The 22,096-nt window shown below is 49.6% G+C and overlaps 1 protein-coding gene across 1 annotated transcript; it reads right to left on the bottom strand.

Annotated features, from left to right (window-relative positions):
• Positions 1 to 3,813: 3,813 nt before the first annotated feature.
• Positions 3,814 to 20,985, bottom strand: KIF23 (kinesin family member 23; the record flags this gene model as incomplete). The annotated part of the gene is made up of 22 exons (XM_084213820.1): positions 3,814 to 3,888; positions 4,124 to 4,205; positions 4,544 to 4,626; positions 5,279 to 5,509; positions 7,904 to 8,083; positions 8,742 to 8,915; positions 9,168 to 9,325; positions 9,555 to 9,722; positions 10,493 to 10,652; positions 11,301 to 11,420; positions 11,505 to 11,584; positions 11,867 to 11,969; positions 12,362 to 12,483; positions 12,737 to 12,849; positions 13,545 to 13,586; positions 14,633 to 14,803; positions 16,485 to 16,594; positions 17,369 to 17,505; positions 18,533 to 18,638; positions 19,606 to 19,734; positions 20,689 to 20,749; positions 20,975 to 20,985. The coding sequence occupies 22 exons, from the start codon at positions 20,983 to 20,985 to the stop codon at positions 3,814 to 3,816; spliced, it is 2,616 nt and encodes an 871-aa protein (XP_084069946.1).
• Between the last annotated feature and the right edge of the window lie 1,111 nt (positions 20,986 to 22,096).

The following is a 22,096-nucleotide window of genomic DNA, read 5'->3' as shown; positions in this document are numbered from 1 at the left end:
CATGGAATGCTGTGGGTGGGAAGGGATTAAATCCCATCCCATTCCATGGGCAGGGAACCTCCCACTATCCCAGGCTGCTCCAATCCCCATCCAACCTGGCCTGGAACATTCCAGGGATCCAGAGGCAGCCACAACTTCTCTTGGAATTCCACCCCAGCCCCTCCCAGCGGACAGTCCCTTCCCAGTATCCCATCCAAATCCCCTTTTCCATTCCCTGTGTCCTGTCCCTCCATCCCTTGTCCAAGCCCCTTTCCAAGAAACTCCTTTTTCCTGCTTGTTTTTTCCAGGATGAGGGAAAGAGCATTCCCAGCTGGAATGTTGGGATGTGGCTGGATGGAAGGTGGGGACAATGTGGGAAGAGCCAGAGCGGGATTGACTCCGGAGAGGAGCGGGATCAAACGGGATGGGATCAAACCCTTGCTCCGTCCATGGATTCGCTGCTGATCCAAGGAGGCTTTTCCATGGTTTGCTGGAAAACAGGGATGGGAATCCCGGTGCCACACTGACACCTCATGGAGAAAGAGCTCCTTGCAATTCCAGGGCTCCAGGGATGGATTTCTGGGATAAACGCTTGGATTTTGCTGCCCACTTTGTCCTGATAAAGGTGGTTGGGATAAAGGGATATTTCCCTGCAATTAAAGGGATTGGGACCAGGATCTGCCTGGGAAAACCTGGAGAACTTGTAGCTGCAAATCCAACATTTCCCCTCCAACCTTCCCCGTCTGCTGGGGCTTTGGAGGAAAATAAAATAAATGAAAGTAAAAATAGAAATAAAATCAGAATTAAAATTAAAGTAACTGAAATAAGAAGAAAAAATTAAAAATAAAAATTTAATTAATAACTAAAATAAATAAAAAATAGGAATAAAAATTAAAATTAAAACAGAAATAAAATAAAAATTTTAAAAATAATTAAAATAAGAAAATTTTTAAAATTAAATTAAATTAATATGAATTAAAAATAAGGATAAAAACAAAAAATGAAAATAAAATAAAATTACAAAAATAAAATTATAAAATCCAAGGGAGCTGATTCAGAATTCCCAGTGTTTTCAACCTTTTCCTGTATCCAAACCATCTCCATGAGCATCAGTTCCTCGTGTATCCCAGTTTTCCACAGGAATATTCCCCATGGGATTTATCTTGTCACCAGGATAATGGAATCCAAATGCAAGAGATGCCTCCTCATTAACAATTAATAACCTCATTAAATCCCACAAATAACAGTCCTCCCCGAGTTTTCCATCATTCCCAGCGGTTATCCCTATCCCAATCCCAATCCGTCCAGGGGGGCAGGAAGAGGTTTGGGAGCAGGGAAGCTGCCCAGGCTGGGATTTCCCAAGGAGTCATTCCCTGTCCCAGGGCAGAGCTGGATTCCCGCTGGGAAAGGCTCAGGGAGCGACGCCATTCCCGGTGGTTATCCCAACCTCAACCCCAATCCCAACCCCAATCCCAAGCGTCCCGCAGCGAGAGGCAGGAGCAGGGATGGGAGCAGGGATGGGAGCAGGGATGGGAGCAGGGATATTCCCAGGAGCCCTTCCCCGTCCCGGGAAGCGGCGCCATTCCCGTGGTTTTCCTGCCCCATCTAGCGGCGCTCCGGGAGAGCTGCTTCCCACGGATCCAGCCGGGAGACGCCTCTGGAGCTCGTGGAATTCGGAGGGGCTGGAAAAGCTCTCCCTTTGTCCCCCTGAGCTCTGGAGTCACAGCGAGGGAAGGACCTGGAGCTCCTGGAGAAATTCCAGAGGAGATCCCGGAGCTGGTCTGCTCTGGAGCCAGACTGGGAGAGATGGGAATGTTCACCTGGAGAAGGGAAGGATCCAGGGAGAGCTCAGAGCCCCTGGCAAGGCCTGGAGGGCTCCAGGAGAGCTGGAGAGGGACTGGGGACAAGGATGGAGGGACAGGACCCAGGGAATGGCTCCCACTGCCAGAGGGCAGGGATGGGTGGGATCCTGGGAATTGGGAATTCCCAGAGCAGCTGTGGCTGCCCCTGGATCCCTGGAATGTCCAGTGCCAGTGTGGAGCACTCTGGGATAGTGGGAAGCGTCCCTGCCCTTGGGATGAGCTTTAAAACCCCTTCCAATCCCAATCCAAGCCATTCTGGGATTTGAGGATCCCAAACCTCTGGAAGAAAAGCTTTTCCATGGGCTGGAAACCCCTGGATTGAGGCAATACCTCAAAATGGCCCCACATGTCTCCAAATTCCCTTTGCACACCTGAGGGTAAAACTGTCCCAACCCCACCTCAGGACCCAAAGAGATCCCAGGATTCACCATCCCAAAAAACACCTCTGATCCCAGCTTTCTGCAAAGCCAGGGTAGCTGCTCCCCTTGGAATTCCCTAAAAAAACAGGAAGAAGGCTTGAAATAAGATTTATTAATCACCTTGCAAGGAATATACAGGCAGAGAATTCTCACCCTATCTGTGAACCTTCCCTTTCCCACATGGACAACATTCCAGAATTCCCTCACACCCCAAAGCAGCTGGGATGTGAATTCCCACTGCTCCCAGGATTTTGGGTGACTCTGGAATGTTCTGACAGCTAAGTGGTGCACTTAAATACTCCGAATTCACTCTTGCCTGAAGAAATCTGAATTCCCAACGTTTTCCTGCTTCCAGTAAAATCGGGAATGGCCAAAATCACCCTTAAAGTGCTGGACTGCAGCTCGGAATAGCAGCGGTTGTTTCTCCCAAAAGAGAGGGAATGACCAGAAAAGATGGATTTGGGATTTAAAGACTGGGACAACACTGGAAAAGTCTCCCAGGGAAAAGCCTGCTGGCACTGTCTGTAAGGATCCATCTCCGTTTGAAATCCCAGAGGGACCTTCAGGATTTCCCTACATCTACGGAAAAGGACAGATCCATCCAGAAGTTCTTTGGGATCACCAATGGAACCATTTCCCAGCTTCCCTAAAAACCTCTGGGAATGAGCACAAAAAGCAGTTCCTGAGGAGCAGTGGCAGCAGAGCATTCCTCAGGCTGGGAAAATCCGTGATTCCAGCAGGAAAAGTTCAGGGCTTCCTGCGCCTGCAATGGGAAAGAGCCAGAGAGAACTTTCAGGATTCATCCGGGGGAATTTTGGGAGCAGCCAACTCCTCATTCCCAGGTTTTTGCACTCCAAGTTCCCACACACCTCCTAAAAATCCAACATTTAATCCAAGGAAACTTCAAAAAATCTGGGGTTTTCCTTGGATTTTTAGGTAGCAGGAGCAGCAAACAAAGTTGGATTTCCATTCCTCAATTCCCTCTTCCCACAGGGAATTGGAATTTCCCAATGGACAACATGAGCAAGAGGTTAAAGGGGCAGGAGAGGGAATCCAGGGCATTCCTGCAGCCATTCCCAACCCTATTCCAGTCAGGAATGGAAACCCAGCAGCAAAGCTGGGGAGAAAACATTCCTGAGTTTTGGAAGTTGTCAGGAAAAGAATTCCAGGAGCACTTCCTTGGGCTGGTCACGGAGCTGGAATTCCCAAGAATGCCTTATGAATAATTTGGGAAAGAGGGAATTCTTCAGGCTTCCTTAGTGGTCCCATAATGATGCAGCTGGAATTTTAGCAGGACTTCCACCGCAGTTCCCTCCTCCCACAGGGAAATGGAATCCTGGGAAAGTGGAACTTCCCAATCCCCAGAAACTGGAATTTCCCAATGGACAATGTGAGCCAGAGGTTAAAGGGGCAGGAGAAGGAATCCAGGGCATTCCCACTGCCATCCCTGATATTCCACTTGGGAATGCAAACCTGATGTGGGAAGGGCAGCAAAGCCAGGGGGAAAGCATTCCCAAAGTTTGGAAGTTGTCAGGAAAGAATTCCAGGAGCACTCACTTGGGCTGGGCGTGGTGCTGGAATCCCGGTCCCAGCGCTGATCCCGCCCTCATCTCCACGGCCATGGAACACTGGGAACACACCAAGGTCAGGATCCGCTGCTGCCCACCATTCCCAGCTCCCAGCACTCCCAAATCCTCATCCAGAGGGGTTTGGAATCCCAGCCCTGGACCGTCCAAGGCCGGGCTGGACGGAGCAGCCCGGGATAGCGGGAAGTGCCCATGGAATGGCTGGATTGGGAGGAGCTGAAGTTCCCTCCCAACCCAGGCCAGAATTCCAGGACCCAGGGTAACATTCCCAGCTCACCCTGGTTTCCACGTCCGTCCATTCCGAGTCCACAACGTCCCCAGCAGGGTCGGGATCGGGAGGTGACGAGCGGCGCTTCCGCCTGGAACGGGAATTTGTGGAATTACAGCACAAACCTCATGGAATTTGCCACATTCCAACACCGGGAAACCCCTTTATTCTTCCTTAATAAATCTTGGATCCAGCAGCTCCAGCACCCATAAGTTTTTCCAAGTTTATGGGATTTCAAGTTGGATGTTCTCATTGGATCATCCAGCCTGGAAGAAGTTCCATGCACACACCTGGAATTCCACAATTCCAGAAGCTCAAATGAAAGGTTCCATCATTGGAACCTTGGGAATTCCAGGACTCCTGAAGCTCAAATTCAAGGTTCCACGACTGGAATTTTGGGAATTCCAGGATTCCAGAGGCTGGACTCACCCGGTGGGAGATTCCTGCTTGAGGGTCTCGATGTCTGTGAACTGCACGGCCTGGCCCCCACCCCTGGTCTTGAACACATCCCCCTGGAATGGGAACAGGACAAGGAAAAGCGGGATTGGGACAGGAACAACACTGGGATTCATCCCAGAATTCCAGCCCAAAGAGATACAGACACAAATAAGCTCCTCCCATTTCACTGCCAATGGATTGTTGCCTTTTTCCACAGGAAAATGCATAAATCGTGGGATCCATGGATCAAGGGACCCCAAAAATCATGGGATCCACACAAATAATGGAATCCCATGAACCATAGGATTCACAAATCATGGAATCCCACAAATCATGGGATTCATGGACCATAGGATCCACAAATCATGGAATCCATGAATCATGGGATCCCACAAATCATGGAACCCAACCATGAAAATGCCAAACTAAATTTCAACAATTCCAAAGCAACATTCCCAAGGTTATTTTGATGAGCTCGGTCTGGATCTCAACCTTGTCTGGAGCACCGAGTGCCATATCCAGGAATTCCTTGGGTAATTTTAACAAAATTTCAGCAATTCCAATGACATTCCCACAATTCCCAAGGTCACTTTGATGAGCTCAGTCTGGATCTCAACCTCGCCCACAGCCCAGAGCGCCACATCCAGGAACTCCTTGTGTAATTTTTACGCAATTTCGACGATTCCAACGCAACATCCCCAACATTCCCAAGACTCCCGAGGTCACCTTGATGAGCTTGGTCTGGATCTCCCCGTCGGAGGCGAGCTCCTGGTGGGTCAGCAGGTAGCGGTCACACCTGGCCAGGGCGCGCTCGCTGGGGGCCTCCACGGTGATGGCCCTGGGCACGCGCGGCTGCAGCAGCGTCTCCGTGGGCACGTGGGACGGCGGCCGGTGATCCACCCAGCGCTCCCCGGCACTGCGGGAACGCCGCGCCCGCAGCGGCGCCACCGGAGCACTCTGGGAACGATGGAAACAGGGAATGAGAACAGGGAATGGAACAGGGAATGGGGAACGGGAACGAGGGGAATGGGAACAGGGAATGGGAACGGGGAATGGGAACAATGGGAACGGGAACAGGGATCCACCCAGCGCTCCCCGGCACTGCGGGAACGCCGCGCCCGCAGCGGCGCCACCGGAGCGCTCTGGGAACGTGGAAACAGGGAATGAGAATGGGAACGATGGGAACAATGGGAACAGGGAATGGGAACAATGGGAAGGGGAACAGGGATCCACCCAGCGCTCCCCGGCACTGCGGGAACGCCGCGCCCGCAGCAGCGCCACCGGAGCGCTCTGGGAACGTGGGAACAGGGAATGAGAACTGGGAATGGATGGGCACAGGGAATGGATGGGATGGGTGTGTGGGAAAGACAAAATTTTGGTCCTTGGGTTGGATCCTGAGGGCACCACCAAGAACTTGGCATCAAGTTATCGGTGGAACATTCCAGGCCAATTCCTATTTAATGGAAATTTTATCCCCGTGTTGTCCAATTTGTTACATTCCTTTAAGTCTCCTCAAGTTTGGGAAAGCTCCTCCCAAATTTCCAAATTCACAGCACCAGCCCAAGGGATTGCCCTGCTCTGTTTTCCTAAAGTGCTCTTGGATTGAATCCCGAAGCCAGCACCATGAGCTTGGCATCAAATTACCCATGGAATATTCCAGACCAACTCCTGGGGTTTTTTTTATGGATGGAATATTCCATGTCAAGTCCTATTTCTTGGGAATTTTTGTCCAATCTGTTGCATTCCACACCTAGGAAGGAGGGGACAAAGGAAGAGATTGTCCCCCTCTGTTTTCCTGAAGTGCTCTTGGACTGAATCCTCAAGGAGCCAAATAATTCATGGAATCAGAGCTCCCAGTTTAATGGGAACTAGGAAATTAAAGCTGAGGCACACAAAAGGTTTATCCAAGGAATGTTTCCAGGCAGGAAAAACTCCCAGAAGCACCTTGGAAGCTGGGAAATTGCAGGAGGGATTGGAGGAGACACAAGGGAGAGGGAAAGGAAAAGGGAAATGCCAGGAAAAGGGAAACACCAGGGAAAGGAAAACAACAGGGAAAAACATGAGGACACCCATGGCTAGAGCAGAGTGTGGCCACCTCAGAGCTCCCTAAAAGTGGGAATTCTCAACTTCCAAGGAAGCTCCAAACACCAAGAGGGCAGCGAGAGCAGCCAGGCTCACTGGGACCAGCAGGACACATTAGGGACAGCTCTACTCTACGTTAGGCTCAAGGACAGAGAACCTTTAAGCCAGGCTGAGCCCCACTAGGCCAGGACTAACCCTGCAGCACGGATCCTCTTCCTGCTCTAGCTCCTCTCTATCCCTGGGCACCTCCAGCACTCGGCTCCAGCACATCCCTCTCCTCCTGGCAGGGCTGGGCCAGGCCAAGCCTGGCTCTGCTCCAGCTTTAATCCTGGATTTGGGAATGCTGTCTGGCTCGCAGGAAGGGCCCCTCTGCTCCCACTCCAGCACACAGGAGGCCACAGAGATGCTGCTGCAAGAGTTGGAGCGCCTGGGCGCCCGCGGGGCCACCCGGCTGTCCCCGAGCTCAGCGGGGTCACCACAGCTCTGGGGACGAAGGGAGAGAGCAGTGAGACACAGGAGACTCCAAGCAAACAGGGACAGACCAATCCAGGGATTTCCCATTCCTGTGGATATCAGGAGGTGGGAGAATGGATGAAGAACAAACAGGACACGGGGAATTCAAGCTGCTCCAACTCAGGGCTCAAACTTCAGCAGGGACATCACAGCTCTGGAGAGAGGGGAGACGTCAGTGACACACAGGAGGCGTCGTGCAGTCACACAGGGACACCATGCAGGGACAGACAGGTCCAGGGATTTCCTGTTCCTGTGGATAGCAGGTGGTGGGAGAATGGATAAACAATGAACAGAGACAAGACGAGGAATTGAAGCTGCTCCAGCTCAGGGCTCAAACTTCAGCAGGGACACCACAGCTCTGGAGAGAGGGGAAATATCAGTGAGACACAGGGAGAGACAGATCCAGGGATTTCCTGTTCCTATGGATATCAGGAGGTGGGAAAATGGATGAAGAACAAACAGAAGAAAAGAAACTCAAGCTGCTCCAAGTCTGGGCTCAAACCTCAGCTCTGGGAAGAAGGGAGAGAGCAGTGAGATACAGGAGACTCCAAGCACACAGGGACAGAAAAATCCAGGGATTTCCTGTTCCTGAGGATATCAGGAGGTGGGAGAATGGATGAAGAAAAAAACAGCAGACAAGGAACTCAAAGCAAGCTGCTCCAACTCTGTGCTTGGGGGCTACTAATGTCTAAAATCCCTGTGCTTCATCCCTAAAAATGCTGTTTCCTAAATCCAGCAGGTTTGGGAGTGACTCACGGGAGCAGGGGAAGGAGACACGGATCTCGGGAGAGGCTTTTCCCGCTCCCTTTCCCGGGATGGCCTCTCTGGCCTCTCAGCTCTGGGCTCAGTGACGATGGCCTTGAGCTGCTTCAGCTTCTCGTCCTTCACCCACAGCTTGTTCTGCATCTCCAGCTGCTTGGCTGCCACCCGCCGCTCCTGCAGGGACAGGGAAAGCAGGGGAAAACATGGAATTGCTGAGGCTGGAAACCCCGCCAGGATCAGCGAGGCCAAGCTGGGACTGAACCCAGCCTGGAGCCCCGAGTGCCACGTCCAGGAGTTCCACGGATACATGCAGGGATGGGGATTCCAAACCTCCCCGGGCAGTTCCCATGCTTACAACCCTTTCCATGAGGGAATTTTCCCAGAATCCAAGCTGGGCCTACCCCGGCACAGCCTGAGGCTGTTCCTTCTCCTCCTGTCCTTGTTCCTTGGGAGCAGAGCCCAAACCTCCCTGCCCTTTCCTTGCCTTCTTTTCTTTCCCTTCCCCTGAATTCCTTCCCTTAAATTCCTTTCCTTTCCTTAAATTCCATTCCTTTCCTTTCCTTAAATTCCTTTCCTTCCCTTCCCTTAAATCCCTTTCCTTCCCTTAAATCCCTTTCCTTCCCTTAAATCCCTTTCCTTCCCTTAAATCCCTTCCCTTCTTCTTTTCCTTTCCTACAGCAGAGCTACCCAAGAACCTCCACAAGGCCAAGGAGGAATTTCCAACCAGCAATTCCCACAAACACCAACCACACCAACAAACCGTGCACCCCACACCCCAAATCCCCAAATTCCCAATAATTTGACCCCTTTTTCCCCCCATTCCTGCACTCACACATTCCTTCTCCCACTTGAGGGAGGTCTCAGCCACCATTCCCTGCAGCCTGGCCTCCAGCCTCCTCTTGTCCGACGCCTGCCGCTGCAGCTTCTGGCTCTTGCTCTCCAGCTCCTGCTGCAGGTTCCTCTTGTCCTCCTCGTAAATCGTGGCTGTCTTCTCCAAAATCTCGATCTGCAGGAAGAGAGGAAGGATTTGGGTGGGAACACAACCTTCTAATCCAGGAATCCCTGCTTGCATTTCCCAGGAAATCTCAATTTTCAATGATAAATCGCTGATTTTGCTGTTTTAAAAGCCTCACTTCCTAAAAAAGCCCGCAAATTTTCAGCAAAAGTTCCATAAAAATATTTATTCCCAATGGCAAGGAATTTGCCAATAATCCATTTTAAAAAAATTACATTTGTGCTCCAAGATGACCCAACTGACCTTGTACTCCAAGGTTTTAATCTTCTTCTCCAGCCGTTCCAGCTCCGTCTTCTGCCCTGTTATGGTTTTCTCCTTCTCAGACAGTTTTCCTTGGATATAATTTTCCTTGGATGCAACACTGGAGTCAAATTCTTGCAGCATTGTTTTAAAGGCAAGAACTGGAAGAGAATTTGGATATTTTCTATTTTATCTTTAATCTTCTCCCTTATCCCCAGAACATCCAAACCTCTGTTTTCCACAACAAATTTAAAGCCTAAAATTCCTCAAAAAAAGGTTGAAACAGCCAATCTGAACAAGAAAATTGAGGCTAGGGGGATCCTTTGAGGAATAATAAGGGCACCAAATCTGAGTTTTGCCCTGATGTTCCAATTTGGGGCAAATCCCTACCGTTTTTGGCAAATTCCTCTGTCAGCATCTGCCTCATTTTGTGGCGCTGCTCCAGGGCCTCGATCAGTTTTGGGAGCGTTTGGTCATCGTTGATATCCAAGAGCTCGCAGGAAGGCAGGGGAGGGAAGCTCTGGAAGAACAGCTCAGCAGCAGATGGCTCCTCTGGTCCTGCAGGATGGAAAATCCCTCAGCAGGATGGGAAAACTCCAATGGACAAGGGGCAGGATCGTGGAAAACTGGGAATGATTGATGGGAGCTATGGGTTTCCAAAGAGGTGATGGATGGGAAAGGATTCAATGTGACATCCTTGACTCCTTGTTTTACTAAAAGCAGCTCCTGAACATCCAGGAACATCCCACAATTTCCTTGGCACAATTTCCTGTCAGGAGCTGCAATATTGGGATCATGGATTCATCCCAATCCTGTAGAATTCGTTGGAAACCTCCACAGGGACACTGTTCCCAGGGCACTGAGGTTCAGCCTGACACAGTTAAGGCTCAATTGAATTGGTTTAAAATTTAATTCCCAGCCTTTAATTCCTAACAGAAAACTCTGCTGGAATCATGGAATGGTTTGGGTTGGAAAGGAACTTAAAGTGATCCTGTTCCATGGGCAGGGACACCTCCCAATGTCCCACATTCCAGCCTGGCCTTGGACACTTCCAGGGATCCAGGGGCAGCCACAGGTACTCTGGGAATTCCAGCCCAGCCCCTCCCCACCCTCACAGCCTGGAATTCCTTCCCAATATCCCACCAAAATTTCCCATTTTCCAATGTGAAGCCATTCCCTGTGTGCTGCCCCTCCATCCCTTATCCCAATCCCTTCCCCAGCCCTCCTGAAGCCCCTTAAGACTCTGGAAGGCTCTCTAACTTTTCCCTGAATCCTTCCCTCTCCCAGGTGGACATTCCCAGAGCAGGACTCCCCCTTCCAGCCCTCACCTGCTCCCACGGGGCCGCCCCTGAGCTCCAGCCTGCGGGACAGCTCCTCCCGGAACGCCTGGTTCCGGAGGCGCCGCCCCGGCGTCAGCCCGCACAGGGGCCTGTCCAGGGGCCTGGCCACCTCCACCTCCTGCGTCATCTCTGCAAAACGCATCACTTGCTGCAAGAAAACAGGGAAAAACCACCAGGAGCACCTGGAGCTGGCACTGGGAGCGGGGCTGAGTCACTGAGGGGGAAAGGAGGAATTATCCGGCTGAAACCGCAAGGAGTTCCCAGCCACGGTTCGGGATCATCCAGAAACCTCCCCACAGGGTGCCACAAAAGCTTGGGCAGAGACAGCTGGAATTCTTGGAATAGGAGGGATTAAACACCCAAATATGGCTCCATGGAATTCTGTGAGGAAGGAAAACCTTTCCCACTTTCCAAGCAAGGAGCAGGTGTAATATGAGCAGGAAAAACAAAGACTCATAGGGCAGATCTATCCCACAAAATTATAATTGATGCACTCAAATATCAACTATAATTCTTTATATCTCTTGGAGTACGAGATAGGAAAAGAAGAGCAGGAGAAAATGGAAAAAGGGAATTTACCAAGAATTCTGTGAGGAAGGAAACCCTTTCCCACTTTCCAAGCAAGGAGCAGGTGTAATATGAACAGCAAAAACAAGATTTGGGGAGCAGATTTATCCCACACAATTATAATTGACGCCCTCAAAAAACAATTATAATTCTTTATATCTCTTGGAGTACAAGATTCCAGGGAAAAACAGGAAAAGAAGAGCAGGAGCAAGTGAAAAAGGGAATTTACCAGGCTTTCCTCGTAGTCCTCAGCTTTGGGATTCACACACACAATCATCCGAACTTTCCCTTCTCCATCGAAATAGTTCTTGAAGAGATGAGTCAGTTTGGAATCTCTGTATGGAACCATCTGGGAACACAGGCCAGGGAAAACCCCGTGAGTTTTCCTTATGCAGGTGATGAAATTCAAGGACAAGAGGGAAGGGCTGCCCACCTTGTTTGTTCCATACAACTGGTTTTCCCGCAGAATCTCGATGCACGTCCTCAATGTCATCAACGACTGGTTGATATTCCCTAAAAGAAGCAAACACAAGGCAAAATAACTCCATGAGCAGCCCTTGGATCATGTTCCCAGATTAGTCAGAAGAATAAATTGCCTAATTAACGATATTTGTTAATAATTGCTCTAATTAACTGAAGTGCTGCTGCAAACTTGTGGGAAGATTTGAGGTCAGCAAATCCTAACTGATCCTAACAGAGCACTTCAGCAATTCCTGGGATTCCTCCCTAGGAGAGAGGATTAGCAGGAGCTTAAATAGCAGGGTTAATTAGCAGGGTGCTCCAGGGGGTTCCTACCTGCCTCCCGCAGTCTGTTCCCCTCGGCTTTGGTCCTGTTGGTTCTCTCACTTCCTGCCAGATCCACCAGGGACAGCTGGCTCAGGGTGATCTGCTCCTTTTCCTGGGATACAGAAGAAACCCTGGATCCCTCCAGATTCCCCCTCAAGGGCTGGGGGACACCTCACCCCAAGACCCACTTCCAAAGAATGTGTTGGATATGGGCTCAGAGGGGTTGGTACAGCCCAGACAGCGGCACAGCTTTTTTTGGGAAGTTTGGCACATCCCTTCTGCCTTGGGCCAGGGATTGAAAGCTGCTGGATCATTCCAATTCCCCAGATTTCAGATTCCCAAACACAGGAAAAGGTGAAAACCAAAGGAATCGGTTAAATTTCTGTTTTAACACCGAACTTTACGATTAACTCTGTCACCTCCAGACTTGAGGCAGGGGAGCTGTTTCCAAGGTAAATTCCGTACAATTCTCCTGGAATTCTCCTGGAATGACCCGGAACTCACCTGGAGCACGTTGTCCCCATCAGCATCCAGAGGAGCCTGTGCCAGTTTGATGATGAACACGGAGTGGGAGCGGCTGGATTCCCGGTTCAGCTGCGTGTTGGCGATGCGCCGCTTCTTCTGCCCTGCTCAGACACCCCAAATTCCCAAAATTCTGCTGCTTTCCCACAGCCCCCAGCCTCCCCAGCATCGGGGTGTGAGGGGTTTCACAGCGGTGGGACACTGGGAAGGGCTGGGAATGGGGAGGCCCTAAAATGCCCGGAGAAGCTGTGGATGCTCCATCCCAAGGATGGGGCGGATCCAGCGGAATTGCCCTGCTCGTGGATAATGTTTAAGGGGCTGGGATGTGGGATCAGCCCTGAATTCCGAGATTTTTACCTCTCCAGAAGACTTCAAAAGCTTCCTCTGTGGATTTGACCTCCACTTCGGTGCAGCCCGTCACGTACATGTTGTGGTTCTGGTCTTCCCGAAGGATTTTGGACTGGGGAGGTCTTTGGGATAGCGGGAAAGAGGGAAAAAATCCAAATAAATCCCAGTGGAGGGCAGTTCTCTGTGCAGCTTCTTGCCATGCAGATTTTCTCAGAGGGCAAAATTTGGCAGGAAAAGGTCAAAAATTGGAGGGAAAAAAATTCAGAATTTGGAGGGAAAATGGTCAAAATTCTGAAGGGAAGAAGTCCAAAAATGCTGAGGGGAAAATAACCCAAAATTCCGAGGGGAAAATAATCCAAAATTATGAGGGGAAAAAGGTCAAAGTTCTGAGGGGAAAAAGGTCAAAAATTCTGAGGGAAAATGGACAAAATTCAGAGGGAAAAAATCAGAATTTGGAGGGAAAATGTCACAAGTCTGAGGGGAAAAGGTCAAAATCCAGGGATAAAAGGTCAAAATTCTGAGGGGAAAACATAAAAAATTCGGAGGGAAAAGGTCAATTATCCATCTAAAAGATGGAAGAGGGAATACAGGACATGGACACACAGCCAAGATTAGTGACACTCCAGCTATTGTTCTAATTAGCAGCTATTTAATTGCAATTAATTGCTTTGGTGGCAGCTATTGCTTTTCTACAAGCACACAGAAGCAAGGAGAACATCCTAGATTTCCTAGGAAAGCAAGGAAAGGCAGGGAATTTTCTGCTTCTACTCAAGGAAAACAGCACTGGAATAATGGGAATAAGACATTGGACACATACACAAAGTCTCCATTTCTCACAGGAGTGTTGCAATTGTTCCACCTACCAAAAAAATGGGGAAAAATATTAAATCCTTGATTTCTGCCTCAGATCTTTCCATGCTGCAGCTTCCAGAGGGAGAAATAATCCCAGATTTTTTTTTTTAGGATGGACTTTGGGAATAAACACCTTATAATTTTTTTAAATTTTATTTACTGTTTAAAATTTTAATTGAAATTTTAATTTTAAAGAACCCATTTTATTTTAAAATGCTTTAAAACCATTCAGTGTTTGAATCTCTGGGAATGGTTTTAAAGCATTCCCAGAGATTCAAAACCTTCTGGAATGAAGACCCTGGAGACAGCTCCCAGTTTGCTTTGCCCTCATTAGTCTTTGTTAATCAACCACTCCTTAATTAATACAGGACTGAGGGGCTTCCTTAATGGAGTTGGAATTTCAATCCATGGATTCCAAGTGGATTTTGCAGACTTTTCCTATTGATTTTAGACATCAAAAATGCACACCTTTGGAAAAAATATCCCTAAAAAACATCCCTAATTTCTGGTTTTACAGGAATTACTAATGTCAAAGTGGAATAATGTGGAAATATGGAGCACCAAACCAGTGTTTTTCACCGTTTCCAGGGGAAAAAAGCTATGGAATGGCTTGTTCCAAGCTGAAATCACCTGTTAGAATAGACTGGGAATTTAAGTGGGATACAATTGCCTAATTAATTAAATATTTCCTTACTAATCACCCAGCCTAACGAGGAAGGGAGCACCTTGGCCATCACTACTGAAACCTTCCCATCTGGACTCCTTTCCATGTGTATTCAACAGCGATTCCCAGGAATTCTGAGCCAAGCTCCCAAAGGTCAGAACCAAAAAACCAGGGTGGAGATCCTACAAAAGCCTCCCAGGACTGGGAATAGGGAATTCCCAAACTCCCCTGGGCGTGGTGGGCTCAGAGCAGACGGTGGATGTCGGAACAGGACGCAGACACCCTGCAGCCATTCCTCTCATCCCATTGCTCTCATCCCAAACCCCTTCCAGCGGCTTGGCGCCGATTCCCAAGCGCGGCCTGGGCCCATCCCGGAATTCCCAACTCACTTGGGTTTGATGGAGTCGCAGGGAGCCTCCTCCAGCAGGTCGTAGATGTAGTTGTTGTAGATCTCGATGTAGGAGACGAAGACGCCGTAGACGTTGTCCTCGTCCACCTCCTCCGCCCGGCACTGGTCCTGCACGTCGATCATGTCGGCAAACTCGGGATCCAGCTGCCTCCTGCGGGAAACGGGGATTTGGGACGGGATTCCCGGCAGCCAGGACAGCTCAGAGCGGAGCTGCAGGGCTGGGTGGGGAAACGCGCGACATTCGGGAAAATTCCTCTTCCGGGGGGGCAGGAGTCGGAATTCCATGATCCAACTGGGGGAATTCCATGGCTGGAATTCCATGATCCAACTGGGGGAATTCCAGGATCCAAACTGGGGGAATTCCAGGATCCAAACTGGGGGAATTCCATGGCTGGAATTCCATGATCCAACTGAGGGAATTCCATGGCTGGAATTCCATTATCTAACTGGGGGAATTCCAGGATCCAAACTGGGGGAATTCCATTATCCAAGTGGGGGAATTCCAGGATCCAAACTGGGGGAATTCCAGGGCTGGAATTCCATTATCTAACTGAGGAAATTCCATGATCCAACTGGGGGAATTCCATCATCCAACTGGGGGAATTCCATCATCCAACTGGGGGAATTCCATCATCCAACTGGGGGAATTCCATGGCTGGAATTCCATTATCTAACTGAGGAAATTCCATGATCCAACTGGGGGAATTCCAGGATGGAAATTCCATGATCGAACTGAGGGAATTCCATGGCTGGAATTCCATGATTGAACTGAGGGAATCCCATGGCTGGAATTCCAAGATGGAAATTCCATGATCCAGCTGAAGGAATTCCATGGTGGAAATTACATGATCCAGCTGAAGGAATTCCATGGCTAGAATTCCATGATCCAACTGGGGGAATTCCATGGCTAGAATTCCATGATCCAACTGAGAAATGCCCATTGTTGGAATTCCATGATCTAGCTGAGGGAGTTCCATGATTGGAATTCCATGATACAACTTGAGGGAATTCCATAACTGGAATTCCATGATTCAGCCGGGGGAATTCCATGATCCAACTGAGAAATGTCCATGGTTGGAATTCCATGGTCCGGCTGAGGAAATTCCATAGCTGGAATTCCATGATCCAGCTGAGGAAATTCCATGGCTGGAATTTCATAATCCAGCTGAGGAAATTCCATGGCTGGAATTCCATGATCCAAGTGAGGGAATTCCAAGTGGAAATTCCATGATCCAGCTGAGGGAATTCTGTGGTTCGATGGAAATAGCTCCAAATTGAACTTCACCGGATTTGGTTGGAAAATCCAAAGTTCAGTTTGTTCAGGCTTCACAGAGCTGGGGTCTTACTCAACACCAGGGGTTTTAATCCTGGCTTAAAAATAAAAAAATAGGCTGAGCCTAAGTCTTCTCATCTAAAGAAGTGCTCAAACCACAGGGAACACACTCATTTCCCATTAATATTTTACTAATTATTATTATTAATAACCCTACCCAGGGACGATAGCAACTTGAAGATCCTGTTCAAATTCTGGGGAAAAAGATCAAAAATTCTGAGAGGAAAAGGTCAAAAGTTCTGAGAGAAAAAGGCCAAAAATTCTGAGGGGTAAAAAGGCCAAAAACTCAGGGAAAAAAGCTGTGGAATGGCTTCCTCCAAGCTGAAATCTCTTGTTAGAACCTCAGGAATAGATTGGGAATTTCAGCGGGATACAATTATCTCATTAATTAAATATTTGCCAATTTTTTTTCCTTCATTTCTTCAAGGGAAGAGCCCAAGAGAAGTTAAACCCCATTTGTAGGGAATAAATTCCCTCTGCTATTCCCAGAGTCACTCACTTCCCAGCTGGAGTTTTTGGGGTGGGCAGGGCCTCTCTCCTCTGGCGTTCCAGCAGAGCCTCCACCTCGCTCTGCACATCCACCCCGTTCTTGTCATCCAGCTTGAAAACCTGAGGAAAAAACCAGGAATTTCAGCCAATTCCAACAGCCAGGTGCTGGCCAACAAAGCATTATTTGATTCATTAATTAGTCTGATTAGGCTGGTATTAATTTATTAATACTATGCCCCTCATTGGCACTTCACCCAGCAAGATCTGACAAAAACAATTTGCTAAATAATATTTTAGAAAAGCTCCCAAGGATGAGAATTCCAGGATTATTTCAGTATATTTTAGGCATCACATGTGCCCACCTTTGGAAAAATATCCCTAATTTCATGAGGAGACAATTAATTTTTGGTTTTATGGGAATAACTGAAATGAAGTGGAACACTATGGAAATACGGAGCACCAAACCAGTGTTTGTCACTGTTTCCAGGGGAAAAAAAGCCATGGAATGGCTTCCTCCACGTTGAACTCACCTGCTAGAACAGCAGGAATAGATTGGGAATTTCAGTGGGATGCAATTGCCTAATTAATTAAAGATACGTTTATTTATCACCCATCCTAGCGAGGAAGGGAACACCTTGGCCATCAGTACTGAAACATCCCTGGCTGGATTCCTTCCCATGTGTTTTTAACAGATTTTTCCTAGGATGGACTTGGACAACAAGCACCAAACCACTGAATGCTTTAAAAGCATTCCCAGAAATTCAAACCCTTTTGGAATGAGGACCCTGGCATGGGTTTGGGGTTTTTTTTCCCTCTTCCAAGCCCTCCAGTGGGAGCTTTGGAGCAGCAATCCATGGATTTGGGGCTGTGGGGAGGATGTGGGGAGGCACTCACAAATCTCTTGGCCTGGAAGGGGCCGATGCTGTTGAAGATCATGGCCAGGCAGCGGGGCAGGAGCCCCCCATCCCCAGGAGATCCTGTCATGGTGTGGGTCTTCCCGCTGCCCGTCACTCCGTAGGTGAACAGCAGGCCTGGGAATGCAGGGAAAAGGGAGAAATCAACGGGATCAGGGAAAAAAAACAACCCACCTCACATATTGCACACCATCCAAAGTGGTCACAGCTGGGAACATCCATCATCCCTCTCCAAGAGCCACAAACCAGCCCTGGCTTGGCAAGGGTTGTGCCATCCCTGGAATATTCCTGACTGGATGGGGCTAGGAGCACCCTGGGACACTGGAAGGTTTCCCTGCCCATGGAAGGGGATAAGCTGTAATGTCCTTCCCACAGATCCGATGGTTTAGGAGGTGATGCTTTTTTGGGAGTTGAAAATGAGCTGTGCTAAAAGCCCAAAATGCTGATTTCACAACTTGCAACTCCAACAAACCATGGGAAAACTTGGGAGAGCAGAGATGCATCATTCATGGAATTCCAGAGTGCTTTGGGTGGGAAGGGAGCCTAAAGCCAATCCCATTGCCAAAGGCAGGGACACCTCCTGCTAAGCCAGGCTGCTCCAACAACACTTCCATGGCATGGGACCACCCACTCCCACCCAAACCATCCCAGGATTCCTATCCAGAAAGAGCTGCCAGGGGTGTGGTGTGAGGAGCCACAGCTCCAAGCAAACCTTGGGAGCACTGGATCATCCATTCCCACCCAAACCATCCCAGGATTCCAGAAAGAGCTTCCAAGGGAATGGCTTCCTCCAAGCTGAAATCTCTTGTTAGAACAGCAGGAACAGGTTGGGAATTTCAGTGGGATACAATTACCTAATTAATTAAATATTTGCCAATTTTTTTTCCAATTTTTCCTTCATTTCTTCAAGGGAAGAGCCCAAGAGAACCCCATTAAGTCCCATCCTGTGTGAGGAGCTGAGCCACAACTCCGACCAAACCTCAGGAACCCCGGATCATCCATTCCCACCCAAACCCTCCCAGGATTCCCATTCCACACAGAGCTTCTAGGGGGTGTGCTGTGAGGAGCTGAGCCACAGTTCCAGCCAAACCTTGGGAGCCCAGGAATCCTGGGAATGGGGACACGGGAGAGGAGCTCTGCTCACCGTTCTTGCCCCGGATCAGATCCTCCACCAGAGGCTTGGCCACCACGTCAAAGAGCTCCTTCTGCACCACCAGCGTGCCAAACACCTCCTTGAAGGAATACTGTGTCTGCCAGGAGAGGGAAAACCACCCTGGAATTCCAGCCCCACAGCCTGGAGCGGCCAGAGGGATCCCAGGGAGCGGAGAATTCCCAAAGTGCAGCTAAAAGCTGGAATTTCCTTTCAGCTCCCTCCCGAATCCAAGCAAAGGAACATCCACTGTGGCTATTCCCTCATGGAATTTTGTTAATTTTGGATCTTTTTCCAGTCCAGCCTCGGTTTTCAGTCTTGAATTTCAAGCTGGTTTTATTTTTTTAATGAATTATTTTAATTTTAAATTAATTTTTAAAATTAATGAATTATTTTAATTTTAAAATTAGTTTTAATAGTCCTAAATTTCAAACTGCTTTCATTTTTAATGAATTATTTTAATAAATGTTTAAACAAATTTTAATTTTTGATGGTCATTTTTCCATCAAAATTCTTCCTTAAGGAAATAGCTGAATTCCAAATTTCTGAACAAAACCTCATTCAATTAAATTAACATTCCACTAATTAAGCTTTGCCTGTTTTATTTAAACCTTTGAAGACCCCTTAATGCCCTTCCCATAGGAACTTTCAGCTGAAATTAGAAACAAAATACTCCACATCCCAGTTAAAATTCCCACCCAGAGAAGGTGAGGATTCCTTTTCCCTGGAGTGTCCAAGGCCAGGTTGGATTCCCATGGAATGGGATAAGCTTTAAGGTCCTTCCCATCTGTCTGACAGATCAGGAAGTGATGTTTTTTGCCCTAGATGTGTTTTTGGGTAGAAAACCTTCGGTTTTTGCACTCTGCAAGTGCCACAAACCATGGGAAACCCTGGGAGAGCAGGAGCTGGATGGAATTAATGGAATTCCAGAACTTTGCATGGGAAGGGACCTTAAATCCAACCCCATGGCTGGGCAGGGATGCCTCCCGCTAAGCCAGGCTGCTCCACCGACACTTCCAGGGGCAGGGCAGGAATTCCAGGCGAATTCCAGGCGGGAATTCCGTTACCTCGCGGTACTCTCCGTTCCTGAAGACCCGGTAGCCCTCGGGAGGGTGGATCTGCACCGTGGTGCCGTTGATGACCTCGATGCAGCATTCCTGGTCTGCCCGGCTGAGCGGCCGCACGCGGCAGTACACCTGGCAGGGGGGAAAAACCGGGAATGAACCGGGAATGGACCGGGCAGTACACCTGGCAGGGGGGAAAAACCGGGAATGAACCGGGAATGCACCGGGAATGCACCGGGCAGTACACCTGGCAGGGGGGAAAAACCGGGAATCAACCGGGAATGGACCAGGAATGCACCGGGAATGCACCGGGCAGTACACCTGGCAGGGGGGAAAAACCGGGAATGAACCGGGAATGGACCGGGCAGTACACCTGGCAGGGGGGAAAAAACGGGAATGAACCGGGAGTGGACCCCTGGCAGGGGGGAAAAACCGGGAATAAACCGGGAATGAAACGGGCAGTACCCCTGGGAGGGGGGGGAAACCGGGAATGAGCCGGGAATGAATCTGAGAATGAGAGAAACAGGGATAAACCGGGAATAAACCTGGGAACGAACCCTGCAGTACACCTGGGATTGGGAAACAGGGATAAACCCGGGAATGAACCTGGAATGAGGGAAACCGGGATAAACCGGGAATAAACCTGGGAATGAACCCGGCAATAGAGCTGGAATGAGGGAAACGGGGATAAACCTGGGAATGAACCTGGGATTGGGAAACAGGGATAAACCGGGAATACATCTGGGAATGAACCTGGGATTGGGAAACAGGGATAAACCTGGGAATGAACCTGGAATGAGGGAAACCGGAATAAACCTGGGAATTAACCTGGGATTGGGAAACAGGGATAAACCGGGAATAAACCCGGCAATAGACCTGGAATGAGAGGTGGGACCGAGGGAAACACGGATAAACCGGGAATAAATCTGGGAATGAACCTGGGACTGGGAAACGGATAAATACAGCAGTACAGGGATGGGAATGAGCGGGAACCGGGAATAAACCCGGGAATAAAGGCGGGAATAAAGCCGGGAACGTGTCGGGGTGGGAATGGGGGAGCCCGGGATGAGTTCACCCCGCACTCACCCCCACCGGGTCCTTCTGCGTGGGGTTCGTGGCTTTCCTCGGCCTCCGCGGCGTCCTGGCCCTACTGAGGGGAGAGAGCGTGAGGGACACCGGGAACCGGCAGAGGGGAAGGGGAGACAGCCGAGGGGCCGGGAGGAGCGGGCCGGGGAGGGGAGCGCCGGGAGAGCGGGAGCACCGGGATGGCGAAGGAAGCGGGAAGGAGCTGAAGGCGGCCCCGCCGCTCCCCGGGACCCCCTCAGGCCGCCCCTCCACCCCCCTCCCCGCCCGGGGCTGCGGAGCCACTCACGCCGCCTTCATGTCGCGGGTTCCGCCGCTGTCGCGACAGGGCCCGGGGCTCGCGCTGCGGGGCTGGCACCGGGCGGCGGACGCGCGCCCGTGAGATTCAAATCCGACCAATCAGCGAGCGCGGCGCCGCTGACGTAATCACGCATAGCGTCACCGTGGCGACGCCGAAAGGGGCGCGGCCCGAGGCGCGGGCGCCCCCTGCTGGTGGCGGTGGTGGGCGGGGGGACGCGGGTTCGAATCCCGGCCCCGGCCCATCCTGGCTTCTTTCCCCTCCCTTTTCATCCGTTTAATTCCAAATTTTCAGGAAAACAGGTGGAATGCAGACCGTTTGCAGGGCCAGAGCTTCCCTGTGTGCCTGCCTAGAGGTGAACCAGTCACTCAGTTAATTCCTAACCCGATGGAAATTACTGAATTCCCAATCTGTGGAAAATGAGTGAATTTCCAACGTGTTGGAAATAATTCCCAAACTTTGGGAACGGCTTAATTCCCAACGTGTGGAAAATGAGTTCATTCCCAACGTGTTGGAAATAATTCCCAAACTGTGGGAACGGGTTAATTCCCAACGTGTGGAAAATGAGTTCATTCCCAACCCGATGGAAATTAGTATATTGCCAATCAGTTGGAAATGAGTTAATTCCCAACCTGTTGGAAATGATTCCCAACCTGTAGGAAACGAGTTAATTCCCAACCCGATGGAAATTAGTTAATTCCCAACCTGTGGGAAATGATCCGTGGTGGAAAATAACTGTGGAAATGTGGTGTTGGGGCACGTGGGAAAAATCCAGCAGAACAAGTCCAGGGAAAAGCAAACTTCCTTCCCAGGGAATGGATTCCAATGGGGTACTGGGGAGAGAGATTCAATTCCTTTTAAATTCCAGGGAATTTCAAAGGAATTTAAATTTCCCATTTTTAGTCCAAATTCCTGAATGTTTCTACAAGGCACTTCAAGGATATTTTTTTTTAAAAAGGGGATAAAATCACCTGGAGGAGCCTGAAATTCCTGCTCTATTCCAGCTTTCCCAAACCCACGTGGCTTAGGAGGGATGAGGGAGGTTTGCTGGGATTTCACCCCAAATTCCTCTGGCATTTGGTGTGGATCAACATTCCACAAATAAATATCCCT

Source organism: Fringilla coelebs, assembly GCF_963513975.1.
Source record: "Fringilla coelebs genome assembly, chromosome: 12".
Classification (NCBI taxonomy): Eukaryota; Metazoa; Chordata; class Aves; order Passeriformes; family Fringillidae; genus Fringilla; species Fringilla coelebs.
This window is presented reverse-complemented; position numbering and strand designations above follow the sequence as displayed.